This window comes from Dipodomys merriami, unplaced genomic scaffold, assembly GCF_024711535.1.
Source record: "Dipodomys merriami isolate MVZ:Mamm:240054 unplaced genomic scaffold, mDipMer1.0.p SCAF_34, whole genome shotgun sequence".
NCBI classification, from domain to species: domain Eukaryota; kingdom Metazoa; phylum Chordata; class Mammalia; order Rodentia; family Heteromyidae; genus Dipodomys; species Dipodomys merriami.
In genome coordinates, this window is record NW_027204937.1 from 17051601 (window position 1) to 17079093 (window position 27493).

The 27493-nt window shown below is 41.5% G+C and overlaps 1 protein-coding gene and 1 non-coding gene across 2 annotated transcripts; both read right to left on the bottom strand.

The window, feature by feature from the left end:
• Positions 1 to 1086: 1086 nt before the first annotated feature.
• LOC138803475 (CAAX prenyl protease 1 homolog) lies at positions 1087 to 27360 on the bottom strand. The gene is made up of 10 exons (XM_069987554.1): positions 27159 to 27360; positions 24501 to 24647; positions 19306 to 19392; positions 18416 to 18532; positions 16618 to 16770; positions 15338 to 15479; positions 9886 to 10070; positions 7927 to 8037; positions 4426 to 4569; positions 1087 to 2862 (listed from the first exon to the last, which is right to left on the bottom strand). Exons 1-10 carry the CDS (start codon positions 27279 to 27281, stop codon positions 2638 to 2640), a joined length of 1434 nt encoding a protein of 477 aa, XP_069843655.1. The 5' UTR covers positions 27282 to 27360; the 3' UTR covers positions 1087 to 2637.
• On the bottom strand, positions 12902 to 13033 carry LOC138803550 (small nucleolar RNA SNORA18). Its single transcript, XR_011364963.1, has one exon. It is a non-coding gene; the product is annotated as a small nucleolar RNA SNORA18 (small nucleolar RNA).
• Positions 27361 to 27493: the final 133 nt, after the last annotated feature.

Genomic DNA, 27493 nt, shown 5'->3' on the forward strand with positions numbered 1-27493 from the left:
TGCCACTGAGCCACCTTCTCAGCCCAACTTACTTATTCTTAACTATCATCTAGCATCAGAGATCTCTGGCCCAAAGACAGGAGAGTGATCTGCTCACAGGTAGAGGCAGTCCTGGTTTCTTAAACCATGGGATTTAGACCACTTGGGATGTGACCACATAGGATGTGCCTATTCTTCTGAAGCCAGTTTAGTAAACTATTAATTGGATAACAGAAGAACTCATTTTCTCCTAGCCATGTTGCCTGCTCTCAAACTGTACCCAACATAACACACATGGTCTCAAGAGGGCAATACTACATATAAGGTAAGGCGTGACTGAGCATGTTTAAGAAACCAATGGAAACCATCACTGTACTAAAGCCACTGACTTCATCCCAGGAATTCTGCTCCTATCCCAAAGACAGGCAGAATTTACTTAGACCTCAGCAAAGATCTAAGTCACAACCACATCCATCAGATTCTACCTTGAACACAGACATCAGCACTTACAGGCTCAGGCCATTTTACTCAAGGCTTTGACCTACTTGATCCCATCCTCCTCTTGTGTCTGTCAAGTATGGCAATGCAGTCCACCACTTTCCTTCCTTGGTTAGCTCCCTATTTACTCCAGTATCTCCTTCTGACCCATCCTATACCTCAGCCATCCAGTCAGTCACATATTAAAAAGCTGATTCCTGATGCCATACATGAGGAAGACCCAGGAGGCAGATGGAGCATACCAGGCAGACCCAAAACAATTTAAAAATGTAGTTATAAAATGTAGTTATAAAAATGGAGAATTACCTGACTCGTGAAATGGTATCCCCTCTGTACATCATTTTTTTATAATAACAATTAAAAATAGTTAATGTTAAATGAAAAATTAACTCCAAATGAAGTTTCAGAGGAAGCATCATGAGAACCAGTAATGCTCTGTGGAGTGGAGCAGGAGGACAGGCAGGAGGACTCGGTGAGGCATGGTGATAGTGTTGCCAACACTCAGTGTTAGAGCTAATCTTTCACATGGTTCTCCGTGTGCTACCAGCCTATTCTTCTAGGTTACTAACACATGACACACAAGTTACATCAAACTATGGACAAGGAATATAAATCTGCATTGGCAATTTTTAATGTTTTACTTGTGCAGAACTGAAAGTTGTATTAAAAGGCACAGAAGGAAGGAAAGGCAGTTATCTGGGCATGAAGTAAAGGAAAAAGGATGCTGGATAAAAACGTAAGACTGCTCTGCTTTAGCTGTGGAAAATAAATAATGCAGTGCTAGATTTTTATATTTCCACATGAAGATATCATTCAAATGTCAGCTGAACATAAGACTTTACAGCCAGATACCAAAGGCATGTGGATCCCACTTGGGAGAAAACGCGTAGAAGGTTAATGTTCTTGTGAAAAGAGCATCAGCTACCAAGTGAGTCCTCATTCAGAAGTGGACAAAGGTACAAAGCAGTCATATATATATATACATACATACAGCCTGTACAACTGGAAAGATTTCATGACTTCGTTTTCTGAAAATAATATCAAGAACTACAATTTTCAAAAATGGAATCAGGCCTAATTAAACAGTGCTTAGTATTTACTGATAAAAATTACAAAAATAAAAACAAACTTCTGTTCTTAAAAGAGATAGAAAACTATATTTTTGCCTATAATAAGACAATCTGCAATATTTCATCTTCATGTCTTCTCAAATGTCATCTCATCTTCCTTCCATGTTCTGCCACTTTGAACACTGCAAGGCTTGTACAAAATGGCAATTTCTGCTTAGTGAAAGGATATACTATTTATTGGGGGTGGGGGGAATGAGAAAAAGCTTCTAATGAAACTATACTACCAGGTGGGAGGAAAGATAAAACTTAAAGATTTTCTTAAAAGCAAACCCAAAAGTCGATTTAAAACATCCTGTACATAATTTCTACTGTGAAAGCACTGTTAGAAATTCCTGATCAGTGTGCAGCTAGAGACCTTAAATTTGGTAAACAGTAGCGCATATGTCTTAATGACTTTCATTTAAGTAACAGCCTTATTTTTTCTTTCTAATTTAAATCACTGATTGGCTAGCTTAAGTCATAACAGCATACAGGTAAAAAGAGACTTCAATTCAGGCCTGAGGAGGACGATGGGAGACTGAAGTGTCTGCTTTGCAGAAGGCTTCAGGTGGTGCAAACCCTCCCCCTCCCCCTCAGATCCTGCAGAGGTGTACACATAAAACAGCTGTGCAAACCCTCTCCCTCACCATCAGATCCTGCAGAGGTATACACATAAAACAGCTGTGCAAACCCCCCCTCCCCCTCAGATCCTGCAGAAGTGTACACATAAAACAGCTGTGCAAACCCTCCCCCTCCCCCTCAGATGCTGCAGAGGTGTACACATAAAACAGCTGTGCATTTTGTTAAAGAATTTACAGAGATGATAAATCAAATGTCAAAGATGAAACTATGCTTTTAAAAACATTAAGCCTCAAATTTTTACAGTGTTTTAAGAATAAAATTATTTTTGAAATGAGATATTAAATATATTTAAATCTGGACTTTTCTGTATTCAATCATTCTTATTTAAAAAAAAAAATTTAAAAACATCAAGAGCTGGAACCAGGACAGAAATAATCAGAAATGCCTCCAGTCACAGAACCTGAGCACCTCAGTCTTGCTTTGTATTTTTCAAAGCTTGAAGTCTCTCTAGTAGTGGAGGATGAGAATAATGCCACATTGAAAATAACCAGTCAGAAACTGGGAATCCCAAGTTGTCTTTGTTTAGTTTGATCAAAGCAGAATATAAGTCTTTGGCCTTCCCCAGTTTCTTGGCAAATGCATCAGCTTGAAACTCAAACCTTCGGCTTAGGACTGTTAGGCAGAAAGAAAGAACCTGAAACAGGAAAGAACAGTGTTTCAGCCCCTGTATCAGCTACTGAAGCCTTGTTGTCACCCCAAGTGTCAAAGGCTGGGGTGTGGAAAGCTTGGCCTACAATGTAAGAAACAGCAGTTAATTGGGAGCACTGCAATTAGGGAACTGAGGGTGAGGGAACTGTTACAAATTTAGTCTTTCTCCCCATAAAACAGATCATAAAAAGAAGTACACACACACACACACACACACACACACACACACACACACACACGTACGTATATATGTAGCTGTGGGAAGGACTCACAGGGAGGGGTGGGGGGAGCTGAGACAGCTTGTGCAGGACTTCTAGCTGGAGACATAGTATACCATTTCTTGGTGATATAAACTATCTATCTTTCCAGAGTCACACCTGAGTCATGTACTCAGGCCTTTTTATTTTTCCTCCCTCCCTCCCTCCCTCCCTCCCTCCTTCCTCTCTTTCTCTCTCCCTCTCTTTTGGTGAGTTGTGGGGCTTGAACTCTGGGCCTGGGTGCTATCCCTTAGCTCTTCAGCTCAAGGCAAGCACTCAACCACTTGAGCCACAGCACCACTTCCAGTTTTCTGGTGTTTAACTGGAGATAAGAGTCTCATGGACTTTCTTGCCCGGGCTAGCTTTGAACCATGATTCTCAGATCTCAGCTTCCTGAGTAGCTAGGATTACAGGAGCCTGGCCTGCCTTACTTTTTCTTTCTTAATATTCCTCATCACTTAACCACCTTTTCAAAACATGCCCACAGCCTCCAACAACAATCTCCAAAACTGATTCTAATACCATCTAATTCTGTCTCAAGTTTTCAAATCTTGAATGTACTTTTGAGGATAGAAGCATTAACTGAGGAAGCTGTAGTAGTGCACTTGAAGACTAAGGTAGGAAGTTGGCTTGAATCCAAGAGTTTGAGACTAATGTGGACAACATAGTGAGATCCCACATTCTCATAAGAACTAATTAACTGACTTCACTGAATTTTAATCTCAATTATTCTCACATACCCTACCTCCATCTCTATTTTACTTTCCAAACTGTTCTTTCATTCTCTCTGTAACACGTAAATACAAACATAGAAGATTCTAACTAGTACCTACCATCTTTTTTTTTTTTTTTTGCCAGCCCTGGGGCTTGAACTCAGGGCTTGGGCACTGTCCCTGAGCTTCTTTTGCTCAAGGCTAGTGCTCTACCACTTGAGTCACAGTGCTACTTCCAGCCTTTTCTGTTTATGTGGTTCTGAGGAATTGAGCCCAGAGCTTCATGCAAGCACTCTACCACTAAGTCACATTCCCAGTACCTACCATCTTTGTTGAGGGTTTTTTTTGGAGGCAGTACCAAAGCCTCATGCTTGCAAGGTAGGTGCTCTACTACTTGAGCCATGCCTCTAGTCCCCAAAGTAGTTTTTTTTTTGGGGGGGGGCACCCTCCGGTCATTTCTGGCTTTTTTTCCCTACTTATGAGGAATCCAACCCAGGGCCTCAGGCATGCAAGGCAAGCACTCTACCACTGAGCTACCTTCCCAGCCCTCATAATGTAGTTTTGAAGATTACACATTACCTCATTGTAAGGTGAAAAAATAAACTGAAAGATGATCAGCAGTCCAATTAGAGTGGGTTGGCTGTCATAAAAACCAAATGCAGCAAAAAGTTCCTTTCGACCAATTAAGACAGCAAACAAGAAAAAACACAGGAAAGAATTCATCTAGAAAATAGGACATAAAATTTTAGGTTATTACTAAACTGACTTCATTTGTGGGATAAACAGTATCACAAAAATACAACCAAAAAAATCATGGTGTGATTTTTTTTTTTTTTTTTTGTCGGTCGTGGGGCTTGAACTCTGGGCCTGGGCGTTGTCCCTTAGCTCTTCAGCTCAAGGCGAGCGCTCTACCACTTGAGCTACAGCGCCACTTCCGGTTTTCTGGTGGTTTTATTGGAGATAGGAGTCTCACGGTCTCTCCTGCCCGGGCTGGCTTTGAACCGTGATCCTCAGATCTCAGCCTCCTGAGTAGCTAGGATTACAGGCATGAGCCACCAGCGCCCGGCTTCATGGTGTGATTTTTAAGGAGAATGATATTGTGATCAAATCAAAAGTTATTTAGTTTTATAGTTTTCCTCCTTATATTCTCAAAAGAAAAAAATTCCCCGAGTATTTAAACCATACAGTTTTCTACAGTGGTAGGATTGAGGTGAGCCTCTTATTATTGAGTCTGACACAGCCAACAGCAATGGAGTATTGAAAGGCCAGAACAGATTCTGCTTTAACCTTAATGTGTAAGCTCCTTAAAGTTTCTTTAGGACTGCTGGAGCTGTACTGAATCATTACAAAAGCCAAGGGGAAAGGGATGGAAGGGTGTATGTGTTGTGTGTGTGTGTGGGGGAACCAGGTCTATCTTTATCAATAAGTGAAGGGGGGAGGAATCTACACTTGGAGTAAAGTTGGAGAACACATGCCATTATTTTCCCTAAGCAGATCAGGAACTCAGAGGCCACACATACCAAATTTAAGTGTGCCATCCAAACCATTTACCTGCTATCCAAGAAGCTACTGCACAGAATGGATCTTGGACTATGAGGTTTGCCTGCCACCCGGAATGAAGTAAAGCATCTCTGGTGCTCAGCCTTGATAACCCAATGCATCCACCATAGCAAGCCCCAGAAAACACCCAGTGAAGATGTCCACACTTATAGTCTATGCATACATTCTTATCAAGTGACCAGAGACCTCTTGAAAATTAACTTTTGGTTTGCTACTCCTCCCTACTGGAGTCTGAATTCCTGGTCATGAGACACCTGAGCCTTTCCTTCTGAGTTATGTAAAGCCACCTGTCATTATATAGTCTGGAGCCATCTATCATCAGGTGACAGTGGTTGCACAGGCAAATGAAACAGATTAGGAAGGTAGGAAGAAGTTAACCAGTATGTGTTCCTACTCTATCCAGTATGCCCATTCCTGCCACTCTGCTACCCCTTAATCAGTCCTTACTCATAGGAAATTCCTATAGTCATTTAATTGAGAAGGAAAAAAAGTGTATTATATGAATAGCGATATGCTGGTACTGGCTCAAAGTAGTCCACTGTGGCATTACAACACCCTTCAGGGATGGTCTTGGAAGGCAGGCAGTGGTGCAAGGAATATTCTCCATGAAGAAAGCTGCAAGTACTATGTCTCACTGACCAATCAGTGGAGGAGACATCTGTCCAGCAGAGGAGATACTTGCCAGTAGGCAAGTAATGGTTTGACTGGATGATCAGGGCTGTGGGACAAACTAGAGGATGGCTAAAACAGGAGGGCTGGAGAAAAGGTGCATGGAAGACTTCAACATCTCAGAGTATGATTATACCATGGTCTAATATGAAAGTTCACAAAGAGCCTCATGATATAGGAGGTACATGACGATCAGGAACAAATACCTGTTCTGTGGAGGTCAGCCACACTGTTTTTACTGCACTCAAGGACTTGGTCAAGGGACTCATGCTCAGTGGCCAAGGTGGTTGAGATAGGAGTCAATGCATTAGACAACACCTTCCACCTGGCAAGAGCCAGTTACCCAATCTATCAGCAGGCACAATCAACCCCAGTTCTCAGGGACCAGCCCTACCACCTTGTGGTAGGCAAATTCCACTGGACCCTTTCTTTCATGGAAAGGACAGTGATTTTCCTTATAGAATGACCACTGAAAGCCGGGTGCCGGTGGCTCACGCCTGTAATCCTAGCTACTCAGGAGGCTGAGATCTGAGGATCACGGTTCAAAGCCAGCCCGGGCAAGAAAAATCCGTGAGACTCTTATCTCCAATAAACCACTAGAAAACCAGAAGTGACGCTGTGCTCAAGCAGTAGAGTGTTCGCCTTGAGCTGAAGAGTTGAGGGACAGTGCCCAAGCCCAGAGTTCAAGCCCCATGACCAAAAAAAAAAAAAAAAGACCACTGAATTTGAGCCCGGATTTGGATTTATGTAATGTCTTCCTCCCTTGTACCCATACAGAATAACTTGAAGCTAGGGAAGTCATTTTCATACCTAAAGATGTATAGCAACAAAAATGTGCCCCTGGGGGTTCAAAAGTCCTCACATGTTACCCATCCCCCACAATCAGGTGATCATCAGAAAGGTACAGAGCTTTACTGAAGACTCTAACTCACATACCTGTAATCCTAGCAATCTGGAGACTGAATGAAGCAGGAGGATCTCCAGTTTCAGGCCAGCCACAGTTACATAGTGAGACACTGTCTCAACAACAACAAAAACAAAAAACTGATCCCTGATCAGTTAAGTCTACATATATATATAACCAGCCAACAAGGTAGTGCTATTTCATCCATGGCTTGAAAACCTGTTGCTATGTCTTCAGACCTATGTCTTAGGAACTGCTTTCTTCTTTTTGTGCTCTACCATTTTTGGTGAACATGTAATTATTTTTAAGTGAGGAAAAATGTTTTTAAAAAAGCATTTAAGGGGAGGCAGGGGTGGAAAAAAAAAGCATTTAAAGGGCTTAGACTGTAGCTTAGTGGTAGAGTGCTTGCCTAACACGCAAGAAGCCCTGGGTTCAATTCCTCAGTACCACATAAGCAGAAAAAGTTGGAAATGGCACTGTGGCTCAAGTGGTAGAGTGCTAGCCTTGGAGGAAACAGAAGCTCAGGGACAGTGCCCAGGCCCTGAGTTCAAGCTCCAGGACTGGCTAAACAAACAAACATGTAAATATCCAACTTCGCCAGGCGCCAATGGCTCACACCTGTAATTCTAGCTACTTAGGAGACTGAGATCTGAGGATCACAGTTCAAAGCCAGCCTGGGCAGGAAACTCCATGAGACTCTTATCTCCAACTAACCACTAAAAAAAACAATAAACAGCATTGTGGCTCAAGTGGTAGAGTGCTCGCCTTGAACTGAAGAGCTGGGGGACAGTGCCCAAGCCCAGAATTCAAGTCCCACAACCCCCCCAAAAAAAGATCAGAGATTAATAGACTGCTTCATCTACTTTGAAGTCTGTATTAACCTCTCTACTACATGACCTCTTGTGCCTACTATGCTTTAAAAAATATAACTGTCATTCTAAACTTACCTGGCTAATAATGATATTTTTGACTGTGTGTCCCAACTTCCAGTGCCCCAGTTCATGGCCTAGTACAGCAAGTACCTCTTCATTTTTACATCCTTGTTTCTTATTCTGAATCTAAGAATAAAAGGAACATAAATTATCAACGACTTGTAAAAAGTTTGAACCTTTGACTTTAATAATAATACTCTTTCACAGGTTTTTTTTTGTTTTGTTTTTTTTTGGTCAGTCATGGGGCTTGAACTCTGGGCCTGGGCTCTGTCCTGCTCTTCAGCTCAAGACTAGCACTCTTACCACTTAAGCTACAGCACCACTTCCAGTTTTTTGGTGGTTTATTGGAGATAAGGGTTTCACGGACTTTCCTGCCCAGGCTGGCTTGGAACTGTGATCCTCAGACCTCAGCCTCCAGGGTCGCTAGGATTATAGGTGTGAGCCACCAGCGACCAGCTCTTTCACAGATTATAACTTAAATAGACAATCAGACTTTTGTGTAAAACTTTGCTTACTAAAACATTCTCTGAACCATCACTCCATGTGAGACACTGGGTTAAACACTGAAGACAGAATCACAAATATTCCCCAATTCTGCTAAGCTTTTGGCTACACTAACTTAGATTGGGAAAAAAATATATACATCTTTATCAGTAAGACAACAGTTAAAAAATCTAAGCTTGCTAATTCACAGTAGACTCAAGCAGAACTGGATTTTCTTTTCTTTCCACACTAATTTTACCTAAAGACAGAAATAAGTACCACCTCTCTTTCACATTTACATAGCACTTCCTTTTCATAAAATCCATACACGGACTCATTAGATGCTCACAAAGCAGGCTGGCAAGAAGGGAAGTCTTACATTTTTTAGAGATAAAGAAAAAGAAGCTGAGGCAAAATGTCTTGTTAGTAGGTAAGTGCATAAAGCCCATCTCTCTGGAGTGTGCACAATTTTATAACACTTAGCAGCCAGGACTTGTTTTCTTATACAATAAGGTTTTCATATACAGCTTGCTTATATATATTTGAATTATTCCTTTACTTAAGTTGTTTTTTAGAGCTGGGAAGGTGGCTCAGTGGTAGAGTGCTTGACTTGCATGCACGAGGCCCTGGGTTCCATTCCTCAACACCACATAAGCAAAAAGAAAAAAGCCGGAAGTGGTGCTGTGGCTCAAGTGGTAGAGTGCTAGCCTTGAGCTGAAGAGCTGAGGGACAGAGCCCAGGCCCAGAGTTCAGGCCCCACAACTGGACCCCCCCCCAAAAAAAAAAAAAAAGTTGTTTTTCAGACAGATGGTTCCAGTTATTCTATTTATCTTCAGAAGAGCAAAATTCCAGAGAGGAACTATCCTAAATACTTCTTACAATTAATAGCCAGAAGCTGAGGACTGGTGGCTCAAACCTGTTATCCTTGCTATGCAGAAGGCTGCAACCTGGAGGATGGAGGTTCCAAGCAGGCCGATAAAAAAAGGTCTATGAAACCCTATTTCCAATTATCTAGCAAAACGCCATACAAGCATGATTTAAGTGGTACAATGCCAGCCATGAGCATGAAACCCAAGGTAATTAAAATGTAACAGTATGTATTAATTAGTAACCTCTCCCAAATACTAGAACTTTATAAGGGGCCATGAGATTTTTATTTGGTAATCTCCCTGAATTTGCTCCTCACTGCATAGAAACTGGTGTTACTTTGAGTTATCCAAGACACTTCTACAGAAACTAAGGCCAGGGGCTGGGAAGGTAGCTCAGCGGTAGAGTGCATGCCTTGCAAGCATGAGGCCCTGGGTTCGATTCCTCAGCACCACATAAACAGAAAAAGCCGGGAGTGGTGCTGTGGCTCCAGTGGTAGAGTGCTAGCCTTGAGCTGAAGAGCTGAGGGACAGCGCCTAGACCCAGAGTTCAGGCCCCATGACCGGCAAGAAAAAAAAAAAAAAAAAAAAACTAAGGCCAGAGCCTCTTGGGAAAAGAACTCACTTTAACTTTAGCTTTCACTTCTTCATTGTCCCCTTCTCCATCATTGTGAGCTTCCATACCAGACTTCTCTTGGATATCCTTGTTTAGTGCTGAGTACTCTTCTAGTAGAGTGTCAAACAAAACTATTCGCTTATTCTTGAAGAAGCCATAAAAATAAGCATTGCTGTGGGAAGAGCGCTTAGATCCTAAGGAAAAGACAATTCAAAGCATGGGACATAATTTAAAAGACTGGGTCCCTTGGAGAAATTCTTAGAAGTTGAATTTCTGAAAAGGACACTGATATTTTCATTTTTTTAAATATCTGGAACAAAACTCGATCAACGGAGAGCCCCACCAAGCAATGAATTGTCTACTTTCCTTCATCCTTGGCAACTAATACTTGCAGTTTATAACAATAACCAAAATGAGCCTAAATATTAGACAGTATGGAATCAGTAATTCCAATACCGCTAAGATTTTTTTTTTTTTTTTTTTTTTTTTTACCAGTTGTAGGGCTTGAATTCAGGGCCTGGGCACTGTCCCTGAGCCTCTTTGTGCTCAAGGATAGTACTCTACCACTTGAGCCACAGAGCCACTTCTGGCTTTTTCTGAGTAGTGTACTGGAGATAAAAGTCTTACAGACTTTCTTGCCCGGTGGCTTTGAACCTTGATCCTCATATCTCAGCCTCCTGAGTAGAATTACAGACATGGGCAACCGGCACCTAGCTACAAAATGAAAAAAATTTTGTTTTGTCCATTGCAGGGATTGAACTCAGGGCCTAGGAGCTGTCCCTGAGCCTCGATGTACTCAAAGCTAGCGCTCTACCACTTGAGCCACAGCATCACTTCCAGTTTTCAGGTGGCTAATAGAGATAAGAGTCTTATGGACTTTCCTGCCTGGGCTGGCTTTGAACTGTGATCCTCAAATCTTAGCTTCCTGAGTAGCTAGGATTAATGGCATGAGGGGCTGGGAAGATGGCTTAGTGGTAGAGCACTTGCCTTGCATGCCTGAGGCCCTGGGTTCGATTCCTCAGCACCACATAAGCAAAAAGAAAAAAAGCCGGAAGTGGCGCTGTGGCTCAAGTGGTAGAGCGCTAGCCTTGAGCTGAAAAGCTGAGGGACAGCGCCCAGTCCCTGAGTTCAGGCCCCACAACCGGACCAAAAATAAAAATAAAAAAATAAAGGCATGAGCCACCGGAGCCCAGCTGAAATGAAATTTTAAGCAGTGTTTTTAGAGAATTTTAACAAAAGATCATATTCTGCAAAAGAAACAAAACTTCACACATACATAAGGTTCCAGTATTGTCCAGAAAAAATACAAGTAAAAACTATAAATATAAACCTATGAAAAAATGTATTATAATCCTAACGTACGTATTACTGAGTTCTACAAGTATGAATATTTATTTCTTCCCTTTTGCTTTTCTCTCTTTCTAGAGTTTTTAAAATAAGCACACTTGGCTAGGAATGTGGCTTAGTGGTAGAGTGCTTGCCTAATATGCATGAAGCCCTGGGTTAGATTCCTCAGTACCACGTAAACAGAAAAAGCCTAATTAGTGCTGTAGCTCAAGTGGTAGAGCACTAGCCTGGAGCACAGAGAGGCTCAGGGAAGTGCCCAGGCCATGAGTTCAATCCCCAGGACAAGCAAAAAATAAAAATAAAAATAATAAAATAAGCACACTTAGATGGGCACTGGTAGTTCATGCTTATAATCCTAGTTACTCAGGAGGCCTACAGTAGGCCTATAATCCTAGCTACTTCAAACTAGGATGTGAAGATCCCATCCAGGCAGGAAAATCTGTGAGACCCTTATCTCCAATTTACTACCAAAAAACCAGAAGACGCTTCAAGTGGTAGAGTACTATCCTTGAGCAAAAAAAGCTCAGGAACAGTGCTTGGGCCCTGAGTTCAAGCCAGCCCCAGGATTAGCAACAACAACAACAAAAAAGGTCCCTGTACTAGACTAAGATTTTTCTATTGCTGTGCCTCACATGTAGTATATATTGGATAATACTTGTTTATTGGGTGGATTAATGATACTTCATGAGCATGAAGAAATATAATTAAAAACAGTGAAAATTAAAACATTCTATGCAAATATAAGGCATGCCACTTAAGTCTTCATGCTGTGTATGTGTGTGTACATGTCAGTGTATGCATGTGTGTGCATGCAAGGTTTGAAACCAGGGCCTGAGTGCTGTCTCTGAGCTTTTCTGTTCAAGGCTAGTGTTATATCACTTGAGTCACATCTCTGTTTTTGGCTTCTGGTGGTTAATTTGCAACAAGAGTCTCATAGAGACTTTACTACCCCAGCTGGCTTGAACAACAACCCTTAGATGTCTCCTGAGTGGCATGAGCCACCAGCACCCAGCTTTTTTTTTTTTTAATGTCTCAGTCATCCTCTGGTGGTATTTAACATTAGTGACCATTCCTCCTAGAATCGCTGCATTTTTCCTTGTGATATTAGGGTTTGAACTCAAGGCCTCACACTTGCTAGGCAGGTGCTCTACCAGTTGTCAACCCACACTTTTTTTTTTGGGGGGGGGGGAGGTCCAGTTGTGGGGCCTGAACTCTGGGCCTGGGCACTGTCCCTCAGCTCTTCAGCTCAAGGCTAGCACTCTACCACTTGAGCCACAGCGCCACTTCCGGCTTTTTTCTTTTTGCTTATGTGGTGCTGAGGAATTGAACCCAGGGCCTCATGCATGCAAGTCAAGCACTCTACCACTGAGCCACCTTCCCAGCCCCACACTTCTTTTATCTGGGTTCTTTTTAATGCCTCTTGAGTAAGAAAGATGGACAGTAACTTCAAAAGTCCCCATCTAAGATCTAGATCTAGGATCTAGTATCTTCAAGCAATTTATTTTTAGATCACTTTTGGAGTAGCTGGAGCTCCCTGGTTTTCAACTGCTGACACCTTCTTGAAACAAGAATGAGTTTAGATACTCATCCATGAGCTATCATTCAGGAATAGTATAGATCTAAGAGCTATGCTAATACCTAAGGTTAAAAATTTATTAGGGCTTTCATACATTTTGTTAGCTGTCTTGTAGTTCCAACTCACAGACCTAAGAAATAAACCTGTGAGTAAAGGAAAACCACCATGTTTCTGTATGAGGCATTTCCAACAATGTATGGCTACAGGAAAAGCCCCATCGGGATAGACCTCAAACTTCTGTATATTCTTTTTTTTTTTTTGTCAATTTTGGGGCTTGAAATCTGGGCCTGGGCACTGTCCCTGAGCTTTTCAGCTCAATGCTAGAGCTCTACCAGTTGAGCCACAGTGCAACTTTGGTTTTCTGGTAGTTAATTAGAGAGGAGAGTCTCATAGACTTTCCTGCCTGAGCTGGCTTTGAATTGCGATCCTCAGATCTGTCTCCTGAGTAGGTAGGATTGCAGGCATGAGCCTGGCAACTTGAGTATATTCTTACATGTGTGTTTCTCCCTGTTCACTTCTAGACTCTACTTGAAGAGCTCAGGAAATCTCACATCATGCAAATGTGAGAGAGGGCTTCTCATATGGGAAACCTAAGAAAATAAGTACTCATTTCTCCAAATCTGTAGCAGGAAGCCAAAATCCCAGGCTTAGTCAAGATGCATCCATTAGGAACTCTTGAATAGTCAGCTAATTACACAAGGAAGCAAGGCAGTCAAGAATTAATTCAGCAGGTGCCAGGGGCAGGATGTTAGTAATTAACCCAGTATTCTGCAGTGGCAACAGCAGTATCCTTCCTACACTGGCTTCTTATGACTTTTAAGTTCATAGTTTCCTTACATTATGGTCTGAGTTCTAAGGTTGTAAACTTAGCCTTCTGGAGATTTTTGTATTTCAATAAGGAATTTATTCTGCTTAAATTGGCCAAAATTGGTTGGTAGTGCTTCAGAACTTAACTAACACAATGTTTTTTAAAGGTATCTCAGTATTAACACGACCTTTAGAATTCCTATTTTGGGTCACATCTGAATTTGATGTGGCCACACCTTTCTCCGCCCATACCCTAGATAAGGCCTAGCCCAGGCCCAGAGGCCCTCTCTCTGCTCTTGTCTAGCTCTTCTCAAGCTCTTTTCTCTCTCTCTTTCCCAGGCCTTTCCCAGCCTCGTGGGGTGCCAACCTTGCCTGGTCCCAGGTCTACTGAATAAACCTACCCCTTATCTGAAAAAAAAAAAAAAGAATTCCTATTTTGGGGCTGGGAAGGTGGCTCAGTGGTAGAGTGCTTGCCTCGCATGCATGAGGCCCTGGGTTCAATTCCTCAGCACCACATAAGCAGAAAAAGCCGGAAGTGGTGCTGTGGCTCAAGTGGTAGAGCACTAGCCTTGAGCTGAAAAGCTGAGGGACAGCGCCCAGGCCCAGAGTTCAGGTCCCAGGACCAGACCCCCCAAAAAAACAAAAAAAAAGATTACACTTTGAAGTCAGCTTGGTCAGAAAGTCTCCAGTAGACTCTTAATCCTCAACTAACTACTCAAAAACTGGAAGTGGAGCTGTGGCTTAAAATGGTAGAGTGCTACCCTTAAGCAAAAGAGCTCAGTAACAGTAACAACAAAAAATCCCAACAACAATGTAAAATGTCAATTCTTTTATCAATGTCTCACAAAATCCTACACTGTTTCAACTGTGACGAAAGGTGGCTATGCAACCTGAAAAGCCACTCGTTGTCTGAGATGTCTGTACTCTTCTAGTTGTTGACAGCTCATTCTTTTCACTTGTGCCCATCTTTGTTCTCTCACTCTGCAATGGCTCCTATATTTCTACATCTTTATCTAACAAAGCTGCTTCTCAATGGTGACATATTATTTTAAAGCAAGTATTAGCAAACTATGGCTCACTGTCAACTGCTGCTTATATATATAAAGTTTATTGAAACAAATTCATACTGATATTGCCCTGCAACAGCAGAATTGAATAGTTACGAGAGATCATGCAGCTTTTTACAGAAAACTGCACAGCACACCCAAAACCTAAAGGAAGGAAGTGATTTGTCCAAGCCCTTACAGCTGCGAAGTTCAGAAGGCAGAATTTGGTATATTCATTTTATGTGGATTTTCATTTACAGATTCTATTGAAGTACCTGATGGTAGTATATTAAGCTTTTGGAAATTTACAATATAAACAGTCCTCCAGAACAGTGGTTATTTTGTTGGGAGAGGCTGGCACCAGGGCCTGGGCACTGTCTCTAAGCTTTTTTACTCAAGGCTAGTGCTCTACCACTTGAGCCACAGCTCCACTTCTGGCTTTCTTGGTGTTTAATTGAAGGTAAGAGTCTCACAGACTTTCCTTCCCAGGCTGGCTTGAAATCTTGATCCTCCAGATCTCAGCCTCTAGAGTAGCTAGGATTATAGGTGTGAGCCTGTCCTAATTTTTAAACAACAAATTAAACAAACAATAAATATCAATTCATTCTTTCATTTAAATTCTAAAACCTAAAGTATTCAAAACAAAGCACTTCAATGAAATCTCCTTACCCCCAGGTAGCCTTACCTTCAACAACATATACCTTAGTCAAAGGAAAGTCAATATTCTTTGCCATTACTTCAATTTCTTGTTTAAGCTTTCCCTCAGGCAAAGGTGTGAACTTGTCAAATAAAGGGGCAATATAATCAGCATAGATTGTAACAAGGACCTGAAAAGTAAATGACAGAACCTATGAATATGTTCTTAAAGAGAAGCTACTCATTATTGTACACATTCAATTATATTCCAACAATTATGTCCACCAAAACTTGCCACCAGAAGACTTATTTGCTCTGGTATTCCCAAACCAAAATTGTTCAGAAAGTAAGAGCCTGGTATCTGTTTAATGAAAATCAAAGTATCAGCCTACTAAGACAGTAAACGTGTCAATCTTACTTTAGAAGATAAAGCTACTAACAGTAAGATCTCTGGGTGGTAATTAATAACCATTTCAAAACTATCTTGAGGATTCTGGGCAGCTTATAAACCAAGCATAACATGCAATTCTGCCTTACAAAGTAATCTTGATGGACCAAATCTTTGCTAAACAAGTATTATAAGAGCTTGACTATCTTTTTATGAGAATTATCTGATGTATGGTTTATTTTTCTGCTAAAATTAACTGCCTGCAGTTTATAACTGTACACCCTGATTGAAATAGCATCCAGCTCTGGGTTTGTTTTTTGTCCAGGCTGTACTGGAATTGTAATACTCCTGATCTCTACTTCCCAAGAGGCAAGGAAAAGGATTAAGGTCTGAAGTTGGTCATGGGCAAAAACCACCAGGCAAAAAAAAGTAAATAAAAGCAAAAAAGGGCTGGAGGTATGGCTCAAGTGATGCTGCACCTACCTAGCAAGGAGATGGCATTGAATTCAAACCCCAGTGATAACATGAAAGAAGGGAGAGGAGATAAGAAGGCAGAGAGAAAGAAGGCAGAAGGAAGCCAGGAAATTATAGGCTTTTTTTCTTTTGATCCTCTTAAATCTATTTTCTCTTCAAAATATTCATACTTTTCAGGCCCTGGAGGGTCAGTCAAAACATTAATTGTTACATATAGTCAGTCATTCTGGTGCAAACTCACACATACATAAGCCAAATTTCCTGGCAACTAGATCCCTGAAAGTGATCCAAAAAGCAGCTTTTAACATCTATAAGTCAGCATAAAGAGAAAGATGATGGTCAGGTCCAAATGCAGAAATCAAGAGGTAAATGAGTATGAGCATTCCATCCACCCTCTGTATTCCATCCACCCTCTCAGTCTCACCAACCAACTTTGTAAAAGAAAATGAAATCATGATTTTACTCACCAGAGAAACAACTAATGTGAACAGCCAGGCATAAATAAAAAAATAGTCACCCCCAATTTTAATTATGTAAAGCAGAAGTGAAGACACAGGCAATAAAATACACTGAGTCACAATAAATTTTTTGATTGCATCTTTCATAAAAAACTCGAAAGTCTGGAAAGAGAAAATATTACCATTGTAAATTGAGGAACTGATTTCCTTTTTAAAATGACTAGTATGTGAATCCAAAGATTGTACTATTGAAGCCATTTAAAAAATTACATCCAGTAAGACTGTACTATAATACCAGGCAGCCTAAAACATTGATAGTTCAAAAAAACAAATTAATTTAAATATTATTAGCCAAAAGCACTCAAGTAAGTGCTCAAGAGTGAATAGCAAGATTTTAAACTATGATATTTATCACATCTGAAGTTCCTTTTCTCAGTTAATCCATGCTCTAAAATAGTAAATTATATTTAAATTATTACCAGCAAATAATAAAACCACAAAAAAAAACCCCATCAAATTAAAAAGTTATTTCTGGCCAGGCGTCAGTGGCTCACAGCTGTAATCCTAGCTATTCAGGAGACTGAGATCTGAGGAACGTTTTTTTTGGGTCCGGTTGTGGGGTCTGAACTCTGGGCCTGGGTGCTGTCCCTCAGCTCTTCAGCTCAGGGTTAGCGCTCTACCACTTGAGCCACAGCGCCACTTCTGGCTTTTTGCTTATGTGGTGCTGAGGAATCGAACCCAGGGCCTCATGCATGCAAGGCAAGCACTCTACCACTGGGCCACCTTCCCAGCCCCCAAGTCTGTGAGACTCTTAACTCCACTTAACCACCAGAAAACCAGAAGTGGAACTGTGGTTCAAAGTGGTATATCATTAGCCTTAAGCAGAAGAGCTCAGGGACAGCACCTAGGCCCTGAGTTCAAGCCCCATGACCAACAAAAACAAAAAAAGTTATTTCTAGCCTGGTGCCGGTGGCTCACTCCTGTAATCTTAGCTACTCAGGAAGCTGAGATTTAAAGAGCATGGTTCAAAAACAGTCCAGGCAGAAAAGTTGTAGACTCTTATTTACAATAAATTATCAAAAAAGCCAGAAGTAGAGCTGCACCTCAAGCACTAGCCTTGATCAAAAGAAGTTCAGGAGTGGTGCCATTGGCTCACTTCTGTAATCCTAGTGATACAGGAGGCTGAGAACTGAGGGTTATGATTCAAAGCCAGCCTAGGCAGCAAAGTCGGTGAGACAATTAGTTCCAAATAATCACCAGAAAACCAGAAGTGGCACTGTGGTTTAAAGTGGTAGAGTACTGCTAGCTTTGAGCAAAAAGAGCTCAGGGACAGCACCCAGGCTTAGTTCAAGCCCCATGACTAACCAAAAGAAAAAAAAAAAGAAAAAAGAAAAAGGAAGTTAGAACAGCACCCAACTGTGAGTTCAAGTCCCAGAACCAGCAATAAATAAATACATAAATACATATGTAAATAATAAGTTATTTCTAATCTAAGAAAAATATTTAATACAATGTGTATAAACAGAATGATAAATAAAGTTATTTCAAGTTAGATGTCAGTGGCTCACGCCTATAGCACTAGCTACATCAGAGTTTGAGACTGAGGTTTGAAGGAAAGTATGAAACCCTTATTTCTAATTAGCCACCCCCCCCACCTCCTAAAAAAGCTACAAGTAGAGCTGTAAATTGGTAATTGGTAAATTGGTAGCGTTCTAGTCTTGAGCACAGAAGTTCAGGGACAGCACTAAGGCCCTTATTCAAGCCTAAGGATTAGGTTAAAAAAAAAAAAAGTTATTCCTTACTCTACCTGATGATTGAAGCCATGCTTCTCTTCTATCACAAAAGTATTATAGAGACTCCATGGCAATCCAGTCAATGCGCTGAAAAGAGTAGCCAATAGCAGAAACACGAGGGACTGAGTGATCTAAGCATGAGAAGGTAAAAAGACAGTTTTTATGGTATAATGTAATTCATGTTTCAAATAAACTACTGGGAAACAAATTGAGTATTGCTAGTACTTATTTTATCCCAAGCCATGTGCTTGATCCTGTGGGCAATACAAGGTCTTCTCCATTCAGAGAAATGAAATGTTTGCAGTCAAAGGATAAGATCTTTAAGTTTCTTTTTCTTTTTTCAGTACTGGGAACTGAACCCAGGGAAGAAAAGGGAAAGGGAGAGAAAGGGAGGGGAGGAGAAAAAAAATTAAATCAATCTAAACGTTCATCATTAGGGCATTAATTATATTTTCTAAATCTGTGTGAATAGTCATACACATACTTTTATTAAAATAATTAACATTATTCCAGTACATCAGCACACAAGGATGGTGCAGACAGAGAAGGAAGTTGAATGATGGTATGAGTAAACCAGCAACTAACTTTAGCCAGCACTGAAGGCTCACACCTATAATCCTAGTTACTCAGGAGGCCGAGATCTAAGGACTGTGGTTTGAAATCAACCAAGGTAGGAAAGCCCATGAGACTCTTACCTCCAATTAATCACCAAAAAGCTGGAAGTAGAGCTGTGGTTCAAATGATAACAGTGCTAGCCTTGTGCAGAAAAGCTCAGGGACAGTGTCTAGGCCTGAGTCTAATCCCCAGGACCAATACATACACAAAACTAACTTTAGTATAAAACCTGCCAACAAAATATTTCTTGAAAGGGACTCTGATTAGTATATTCTAATAAATCACATACCTCATATTCTGGTCCAAAGCCAGCATAACCACAGAACTGTCCAGAAACTCTCCAGAGGTAAGGGATTCCTCCAAAGAGAAGAATAAACTATAAAACAAAGCACACAGTGGTCACATATGAATAGTACTAGAAATTATCCCTTGAAAAGAACATGTTATAGAAAAGAAAAGGACAACTGGGTGCCAGTGGCTCTTGCCTGAGTGGCTAACTCAGGAGGCTGAGATCTGAGGACTGTATTTTGAAGCCAGCCTGTACAGAAGTCCATGAGATTCTTCAATTAATCACTTAAAAAAAGAAGCTGGGAGCTGGGGATGTGGCTTAGTGGTAGAATACTTGCCTAGCATGCATGAACCCCTTGGTTCGATTCCTCAAGACCACACAAACAGAAAAAGCCAGAAGTGGCACTGTGGCTCAAATGCTAGCCTTAAGCAAAAGAAACTCAGGGACAATGCCCAGGCCCTAAGTCTAAGCCCTAGGACTGTCCAAAAACAAAAAACAAAACCAAACAAATAGAAGTTGGAAGTGGAGATATGGCTCATGTGGTAGAGTACTGGTCTTGAGGGACTGGCATTAAAGGAAAAAAAAGGAAAGGAAAAAAATAATCAATTCTGTAGGAAAAGAAAATATCTATTTTATTTAGGAAAAGGCATGCACTTAGATGAATAAACCACTTAGGCATTAAGTTTAGACTACTAAATCCTTTTTGCTATACACTATATATGGGTGAATTGTATGGTATAGTGAGTGGTTTATATCTTAAGCTGTTTAAAAACATACTCAAGGTTCTCAGTTATTTGAGGAAGTGACATCAACTAACCTTACCAAAAAAAAAAAAAAAAGCCAAACAGAGGTCACTAGAGACAAGAAGGGACAGGAATGGGAGGGAGGGGAGAGGAAACAGACTGGTGAAACAATGAAATGTAGTCAGAGAGCAGCTCAGTGTACTTCAGCACACAACAACTTACAGGATATTTTAAAGTAACTACCAATATGTTGGACTAGTTTCATTTTGTTTTCTTGGTGTCTGTACCAGGGCTTTGCGGTCTAACTGGCTTTTGTACTTATAGCTGGTGCTCTATCACTTGAGCCACACCTCAGACCAGGTTAACACTACTGGTCTCAAATATGGTTTTTGGTGACTTTTTTTTTTTTTTTTTTTTTGTCGGTCGTGGGGCTTGAACTCTGGGCCTGGGCGCTGTCCCTCAGCTCTTCAGCTGAAGGCGAGCGCTCTACCACTTGAGCTACAGCGCCACTTCCTCAAATATGGTTTTTGGATAGAAGCAGCAGCAGCATCTGAGTATTTATCAAAAATGCACCTACCTATTCACGAGGCTAAGATCTTAGGATCTCGGTTTTAAGCCAGCCAGGGGAAGAAAAGTTCATGAGACTCGTATCTCCAATTAATCACCAAAACAACTGGAAGTGGAGTTGTGACTCAAGTGGTAGTGGTAGCCTTGAGCAAAAAAGGGCTTAGAGACAGTAACCAGTCTCTGAGTTCAAGCCCTAGGACTGATACACACACACAAAAAGGAAATTCTCAACTCTACTAAATCAGACACTAACACTGGAAGTGGGCCCAGGAGTCTCCAGGTGATTCTGGTAAACACTTAACATTAGAAATGGGCAACCATGGCCCCAATCTGTAATCCTAGCTACATTAGAGACTTGAGATTGGGAGGATCATGTTTCTGGGCCAGACCAGGCAGAAAAGTCTAAGAGACTTCATCTCAATGGAAAGATTCTACAGGTTTGGTGGTCAGTGTTTATCATTCCAGCTAGATTAGAAAGCACAGTTTAGGAGGATTGATGTCTAGGCTCAGGCTCAGGCCCAAGCACAAAGTTGAGAGGCTATCTCAAAAAAATAACCAGTGGGGCTGGGAATGTAGCTTAGTGGTAGAGTGCATGCCTAGCATGCATGAAGCCCTGTACACAGAAAAAGCTAGAAGTTGTGCTGTGACTCAAGTAGTAGAGTGCTAGCCTTTGCTAGCCTTGAGCAAAAGAAGCTCAGAGATAGTACCCAGGCCCTGAATTCAAGCCTCAGGACAGGCAAAAGGAAAAAACTAATAATAACCAGTGGGAAAAAAAAGAGGACTGAAGGTATGGCTTAATGGTGTAGCACCTATCTAGCAAGCATGAAGCCCCAAGTTCAAAATCCAATACTGGAAAAAAAAATTGTTAAATAAATTACCTTTTTAAACACTACCCTAAGTCAATGTCCAGGCATTTCCACTTTACTATAATTAACTCGATAATCTCAGATGTTAAGTAAACCTTATTCCCAAAAGATATGCTTTGGCACCACTGGCATTTGTTGAACTAATTGACTTGTGACGGCATTTCTTTCATCCTATTCCCAATACTAATAAATAATGTAGAATTAAGGATTTAAAATGCTTTAGGTGAAAGCCTAAAACACCCACAATTAAAAGTCCAACTTTTAGATAACTGATGTTCCAAACCTTGTTAAGTTTACTTTGGGGACTGAAACACAAAAGCCTAGGGAACTATAAACTTTCTCTATGTTAATAATCTCCCTGAGCACACTCCTGGGGATATTCTCAGACAAGAACTAGTGAGCCTAACAAAAGCAATTCCAGTGCTTGAAAATCAGGCATGGTAGGGAATATAATTATTTTTATCGATGAGGCAATGTATACAAGAGAAGTTAAAAAGAGAAGGGGTGAGGGTGAAGTAACCTCCCTCAAAGAAACCAATGATGAAGTGCTGGCTGTGTTGAATCTGTATCAAGTGCTTCATTTACATTATCTTACTCACTGAGTCCTTTCCACAAACCATGTAAGGTCAAGATCTAGTATCTATCTACTTCTTATTTTAAAAGAAAATCAAGAGGCTCAAAAAGCAAAACTTGAGGAAAGCAGAGGGTTGGGAGGGACAGGTAAGAATGTTGAAAGAGGTGACACTGTTCAAGATAGTGTACTCATGAACTGCTTTGTTGAACAAAACTCCTTTGAGGAAGTACTTAAAGACAATAAAAAAAAATTTTTTAAAGGCAAAACTTAGCCAGGCCTTTTGCCTGTCCCAGCTGGCTTCAAACTTTGATCCTCATACTCTCAGGGGAGGAACCCAAAGGTGGAACTCCTCTGAACATTTAAAATACTATTTATCAAAATGAGCTCCAAGAAATGGAAACATCTTTTTTGTTGTTGTTATTGGTGGTAGTTGTGGTGTTTTTGCTTTACTTTCTTTTGGGGGGCAGAAAGTGAGGGTGAACAAATGTGATCATATTATTGAGTATACAGTATGTGGAAAATACTGTGGGCAGGGATGGGAGGGGAAAACTGGGAGAAAGTAAAGGGAAGTGAGGATGTTGTCCAAAAAGAAGAAGAAGAAGCAGAAGGAGCAGAAGAAGCAGAAGAAGCAGAAGAAGCAGAAGCAGAAGCAGAAGCAGAAGCAGAAGCAGAAGCAAAAGAAGAAGCAGAAGAAGCAGAAGAAGCAGCAGAAGAAGCAGCAGAAGAAGCAGCAGAAGAAGAAGCAGAAGCAGAAGAAGAAGCAGAAGCAGAAGAAGAAGAAGAAGAAGAAGAAGAAGAAGAAGAAGAAGAAGAAGAAGAAGAAGAAGAAGGAGAAGAAGAAGAAGAAGAAGAAGAAGAAGAAATGTACTTATTACCTGATTTATGAAATGGTAACCCTTCTATACAAAACTTTAATAATAATAAAATTATATTAACAAAAAAACTTTGATCCTTGGGTCTCAGCCTAATGAGTAGCAAGGATTCAGGAATAAACAACAGCTCTACTTCCTCAGCTGGATTCTAAGGGAAGAACAGGGATTAACCAGACTCCAATCAGATGATGATGATCAAGAGGTAGCATGACACCTAAGGCAGGGATACTGCATGAGGAAAAACTCTGTCATACAAAACCAAGCTAGATATGGCATGGTCAAAACAGAGCCAGGCGCTGGTGGCTCATGCCTGTAATCCTAAATTGAGATCCAAGGATGATGGTTCAAAGCCAGCCCAGGCAGGAAAGTCCATGAAACTCTTATCTCCATCAGGAAACCTGAAGTGCTGCTGTGGCTCAAAGTGATAGAGCACTAGCCTTGAGCTGAACAACTCAGGGACAGCACTCAGGCCCTGAGTTCAAGTCCCACAATGGACATAAATAAATAAATAAATAAATAAAAAGAAGAACAAAAATTGGAGGAAGAAATAAAATGATAAGCAGATGTAAGCTGTGGCAGGTCAAAAAAACTAATCAAACTGTATCAAGAAATTTCTGTTTCCGAGAGAAACAGTAGTACAGCAAGGCTTTATGCAGGGCAGTAACGTGATCAGAAATGTGATTTAGAAATATTCTTGGGGCTGCAAAGTGGAGGGTAGTTTAGATATTCAAAGTAATTGCAGGAAGAACTGTCAGGGCCTGTTAAAGGAACAATACAGGCTAGGAATGTGGCCTACTGGTTGAGTGCTTGTCTAGCATGCATGAAGCCCTGGGTTCAATTCCTCAGTACCACATAAACAGAAAAAGCTGGAAGTGACACTATGGTTCAAGTGGTATAGTGCTTTCCTTGAGCAAAAAAAGCTCAGGGACAGTGCCCAGGCCCTGAGTTCAAGTCCCAGGACTGGCCCAAAACAAAAAACAAAAAAAACTCCCCACAATGTAAGGTTCTTTTTATTTTTATTTATTTATTTTTTTGGGTCCGGTTGTGGGGCCTGAACTCTGGGCCTGGGCACTGTCCCTCAGCTCTTCAGCTCAAGGCTAGCACTCTACCACTTGAGCCACAGCGCCACTTCCGGCTTTTTTCCTATGTGGTGCTGAGGAATCGAACCCAAGGCCTCATGCATTACAAGGCAAGCACTCTACCACTGAGCCACCTTCCCAGCCCTAAGGTTCTTTTTAATACCTGGCCTTCAGGTGATAATCGCCACAGTCTACAATTTTCAACCGAAAGTAGTTATGTTTCTGCCTATTTTATGCCACACATATTATTAACAATAACAAAGGTTATGGCTAGAGATACCTCAGTGGTAACGCCTTTGGCTAGTATACTCAAGGCCCTGATGTGATCTCCAGCACTAATTAAAATTTTAAAAAAAGGAAAGAGAAAAAGAATACAACCTAAGATTCATTGGGACTGTACTCTGTGTCACAAGAAAAATAACAAAAATAAAAACAAGCATTGAAAAGTATTAAACAATTTGAGAGATTATCTGTCCAAGAAGTAAACTACTCACAGTGCCTTCGACTTCTGAATAGAGTCCTGACCAGAAGCTGAAAGTACTTTTATCCAGTTGATACAGTCGAGATTTCTCAAATGTTTCAGAATCCATGATCTGTCCTAATTCCGGTGGTACATGAGTTGTTGTCTTATATATCCTTCTCTGAAACATTTTCAAGAAGACACTTTAACAAAATAGTCAACTGTTCATTACAATCATAATTTGTGATCAAACATTGAGGGTTTTACAACATTCATTTACCACATAAGCCTAAAGAATCTGTTTCAAACATGCACACATACTTGACATTTAGTCAGAAAAACTGATCACTGAAATGACTGATGCAGAAAAGCAAGAGCAGAACCAGAGAAACTGAAGCTAGCAGTCCAGGAACAACAATCAGAGATGTCTTCACATTTCAGTTTCCTGCACAAACCAAAGTTGCAACATCATCAAGATTACACTCATTCTGGGTGTCACGTAAATCTGACAACACAGAGACTAGATTCGTAAAAAAAGAGAAGTAAACACACTAACAAGTATAAACAGATACTGTGAACAGTCTAATGGCCTAGAAGACAAGTTAGGAAAGCGTTTTTGAGGAGAGATAGAAACCCATCAAGAACGACTACTGTAGTTCATGCCTGTAATCCTATGCAGAAGGCTGAGATCTGAGAATCCTGATTCCAACCTGGCCCAGTCAGGAAAGTTCATGAGCCTCTTATCTCTAATTAACCACCAAAGAGCTGGATGTAGAGTTGTAGTCGAAGTGGTAGAATGCTAGTTGCCCCAGCCCTTAGTTCATGCCCCAGGACCAACATTAAATAAACAAATAACGTCTTCAAATACATGTTTTACACTATGCCAACTAAAATGTAATTTCAGCCCATGGGATATATCACAGAAAACATATCAAAAATAGAATAGACCTCATCTTTTTCAGTGGTCCTAAAACAAATGTTTTCTCTATAATGGTATATCAATAAAAGCTAAGGGCATTAAAGCATAATTCATCAGGGACCCTAATCAAAGGTAGTTATTGTAATTAGGCTTATTATTAAAGTGAGACAAATCTCAGTATCTCACCTTCCTTTTGACACCACATACTGTGTTTATACACAGGATCTTCTCCAGGCCAGCAAAATTCTATACTAACAAAGCTATCCAACATGTATATTAGTGTAATTAGCTATATAGTTTATCTTTGAATACAGGGCTAAAGGAAGAGATTGAGACATAACCCAGCTACTGACAGAACTCCAGCATTTCATCCAGTCGGTGCATTCCAGAAAATGAAACTATTACAAAGTTTCATGCAGAATGTAGACCAAAATGAGAAACTTGCAGAAAAATACTTCCATGGCTCATGAAAAAGGCACCTAGCAAGCACAAGTTCAAATCCTGGTACCACAAAAGACAAAATGAGGAAAGGGTTTTCCCTACCATCAGCAAGGACATTACAATGACTACACAGAACATATGTAAAGCAAACCAGTAGTCAGAGATTGAAATAAAACTGTCAACTGAAGTTGATTTCACTTTAAAATCCAGATCCCTAATCTTTCCAGCTATTAACTTGACTATCCAGGGAATTTTTTTTTTTTTGGGGGGGGGGGTCTGGTCGTGGGGCCTGAACTCTGGGCCTGGGTGCTGTCCCTCAGCTCTTCAGCTCAAGGCTAGCGCTCTACCACTTGAGCCACAGCGCCACTTCCGGCTTTTTTCTTTTTGCTTATGTGGTGCTGAGGAATCGAACCCAGGGCCTCATGCATTGCAAGGCAAGCGCTCTACCACTGAGCCACCTTCCCAGCCCTATCCAGGGAATTTTTATTAACGTTCATTTTCTACTTAATTTTTAAAAAAAATAATGAAGCTATTTCTATGAAATGGAGGAGAGAGGTAAAACATATATATATATATAAAAATTTGGGGGGGGAGGTGGGCTCAGTCGTGGGACTTGAACTCTGGGCCTGGGCACTGTCACTAAGCTCTTCAGCTCAAGGCTAGCGCTCTACCACTGGAGCACAGCGCCACTTCCGGTTTTCTAGTGCTTTTATTGGCGCTAAGAGTCTCCTGGACTTTCTTGACCAGGCTGGCTCTGAACCGGGATCCTCAGATCTCAGCCTCCTGAGTAGCTAGGATTACAGGCGTGAGCCACCGGCGCCCGGCTGCTATATATATTACATAAATATTTATATATATATATATTATATAAATGCAAATGCTTAGAAGAATCGCTCAATCTTTATTATCAAAAAATAGATTCCTAACCCTGCGGTTGAACTAATGACCCCACGAATGTTCTGGGGGAAGTTGTGACTCGGGAATTTTAGCCCCTTCCTTTAGAAGACTTAATATCAAACACAGAAGCAGCTTGGCCTGGGCCCCGGGATCCGTCCCGCGAGGCTGTGGAACAGACAGGGCAGCCCTTCCCTTTCTGCGGGTCCTAACAGTCGAGGGGTCCTCCCCCCCCCCCCCGATAACATGGTGGATAGCTTCCCTGAGATACCAAGGATCCCCCCTCCAGACACACACACAAGCCACAGCCACCATCTGGACAAGTCGGGGCGCTCAGTAGGGACTTGTGGGGTCGAGGGCGAGGCTGGCCCCGGACCGTCCCGAATCCCGAATCCCAGGTCCCGGGTCCCGGGCCCGGTGGGCCCAGTCCAGGCTCACCTGCCGCTGCGCTAGGAAGGTCTCCCAAAGATACACCGTCCAGGAAAAGAGCAGCACGGCCCCGAAGATCCGCTTCTCGGGCGGCGTCTCCCACAGCGCGTCCAGCGACGCCCACGATCCCATGGCCACCCCAGCCCCGGCTCCCTCAGCGTGCGCCGGCGCCTGACGCACGGCCGTCCCTTCACGGAGTCCCCGCGGTGTCGCAGCGATATGGGTCCCTTCCGAGTGCCTCCTCCATCGCCCGCCCCCATCGCGCCCTCACAGCGCCGCCAGCAGTGTCACAAACACACTCTTCCCCGCGCAGACGCTCCGTACAGCTCCGCAGATACTGCTAG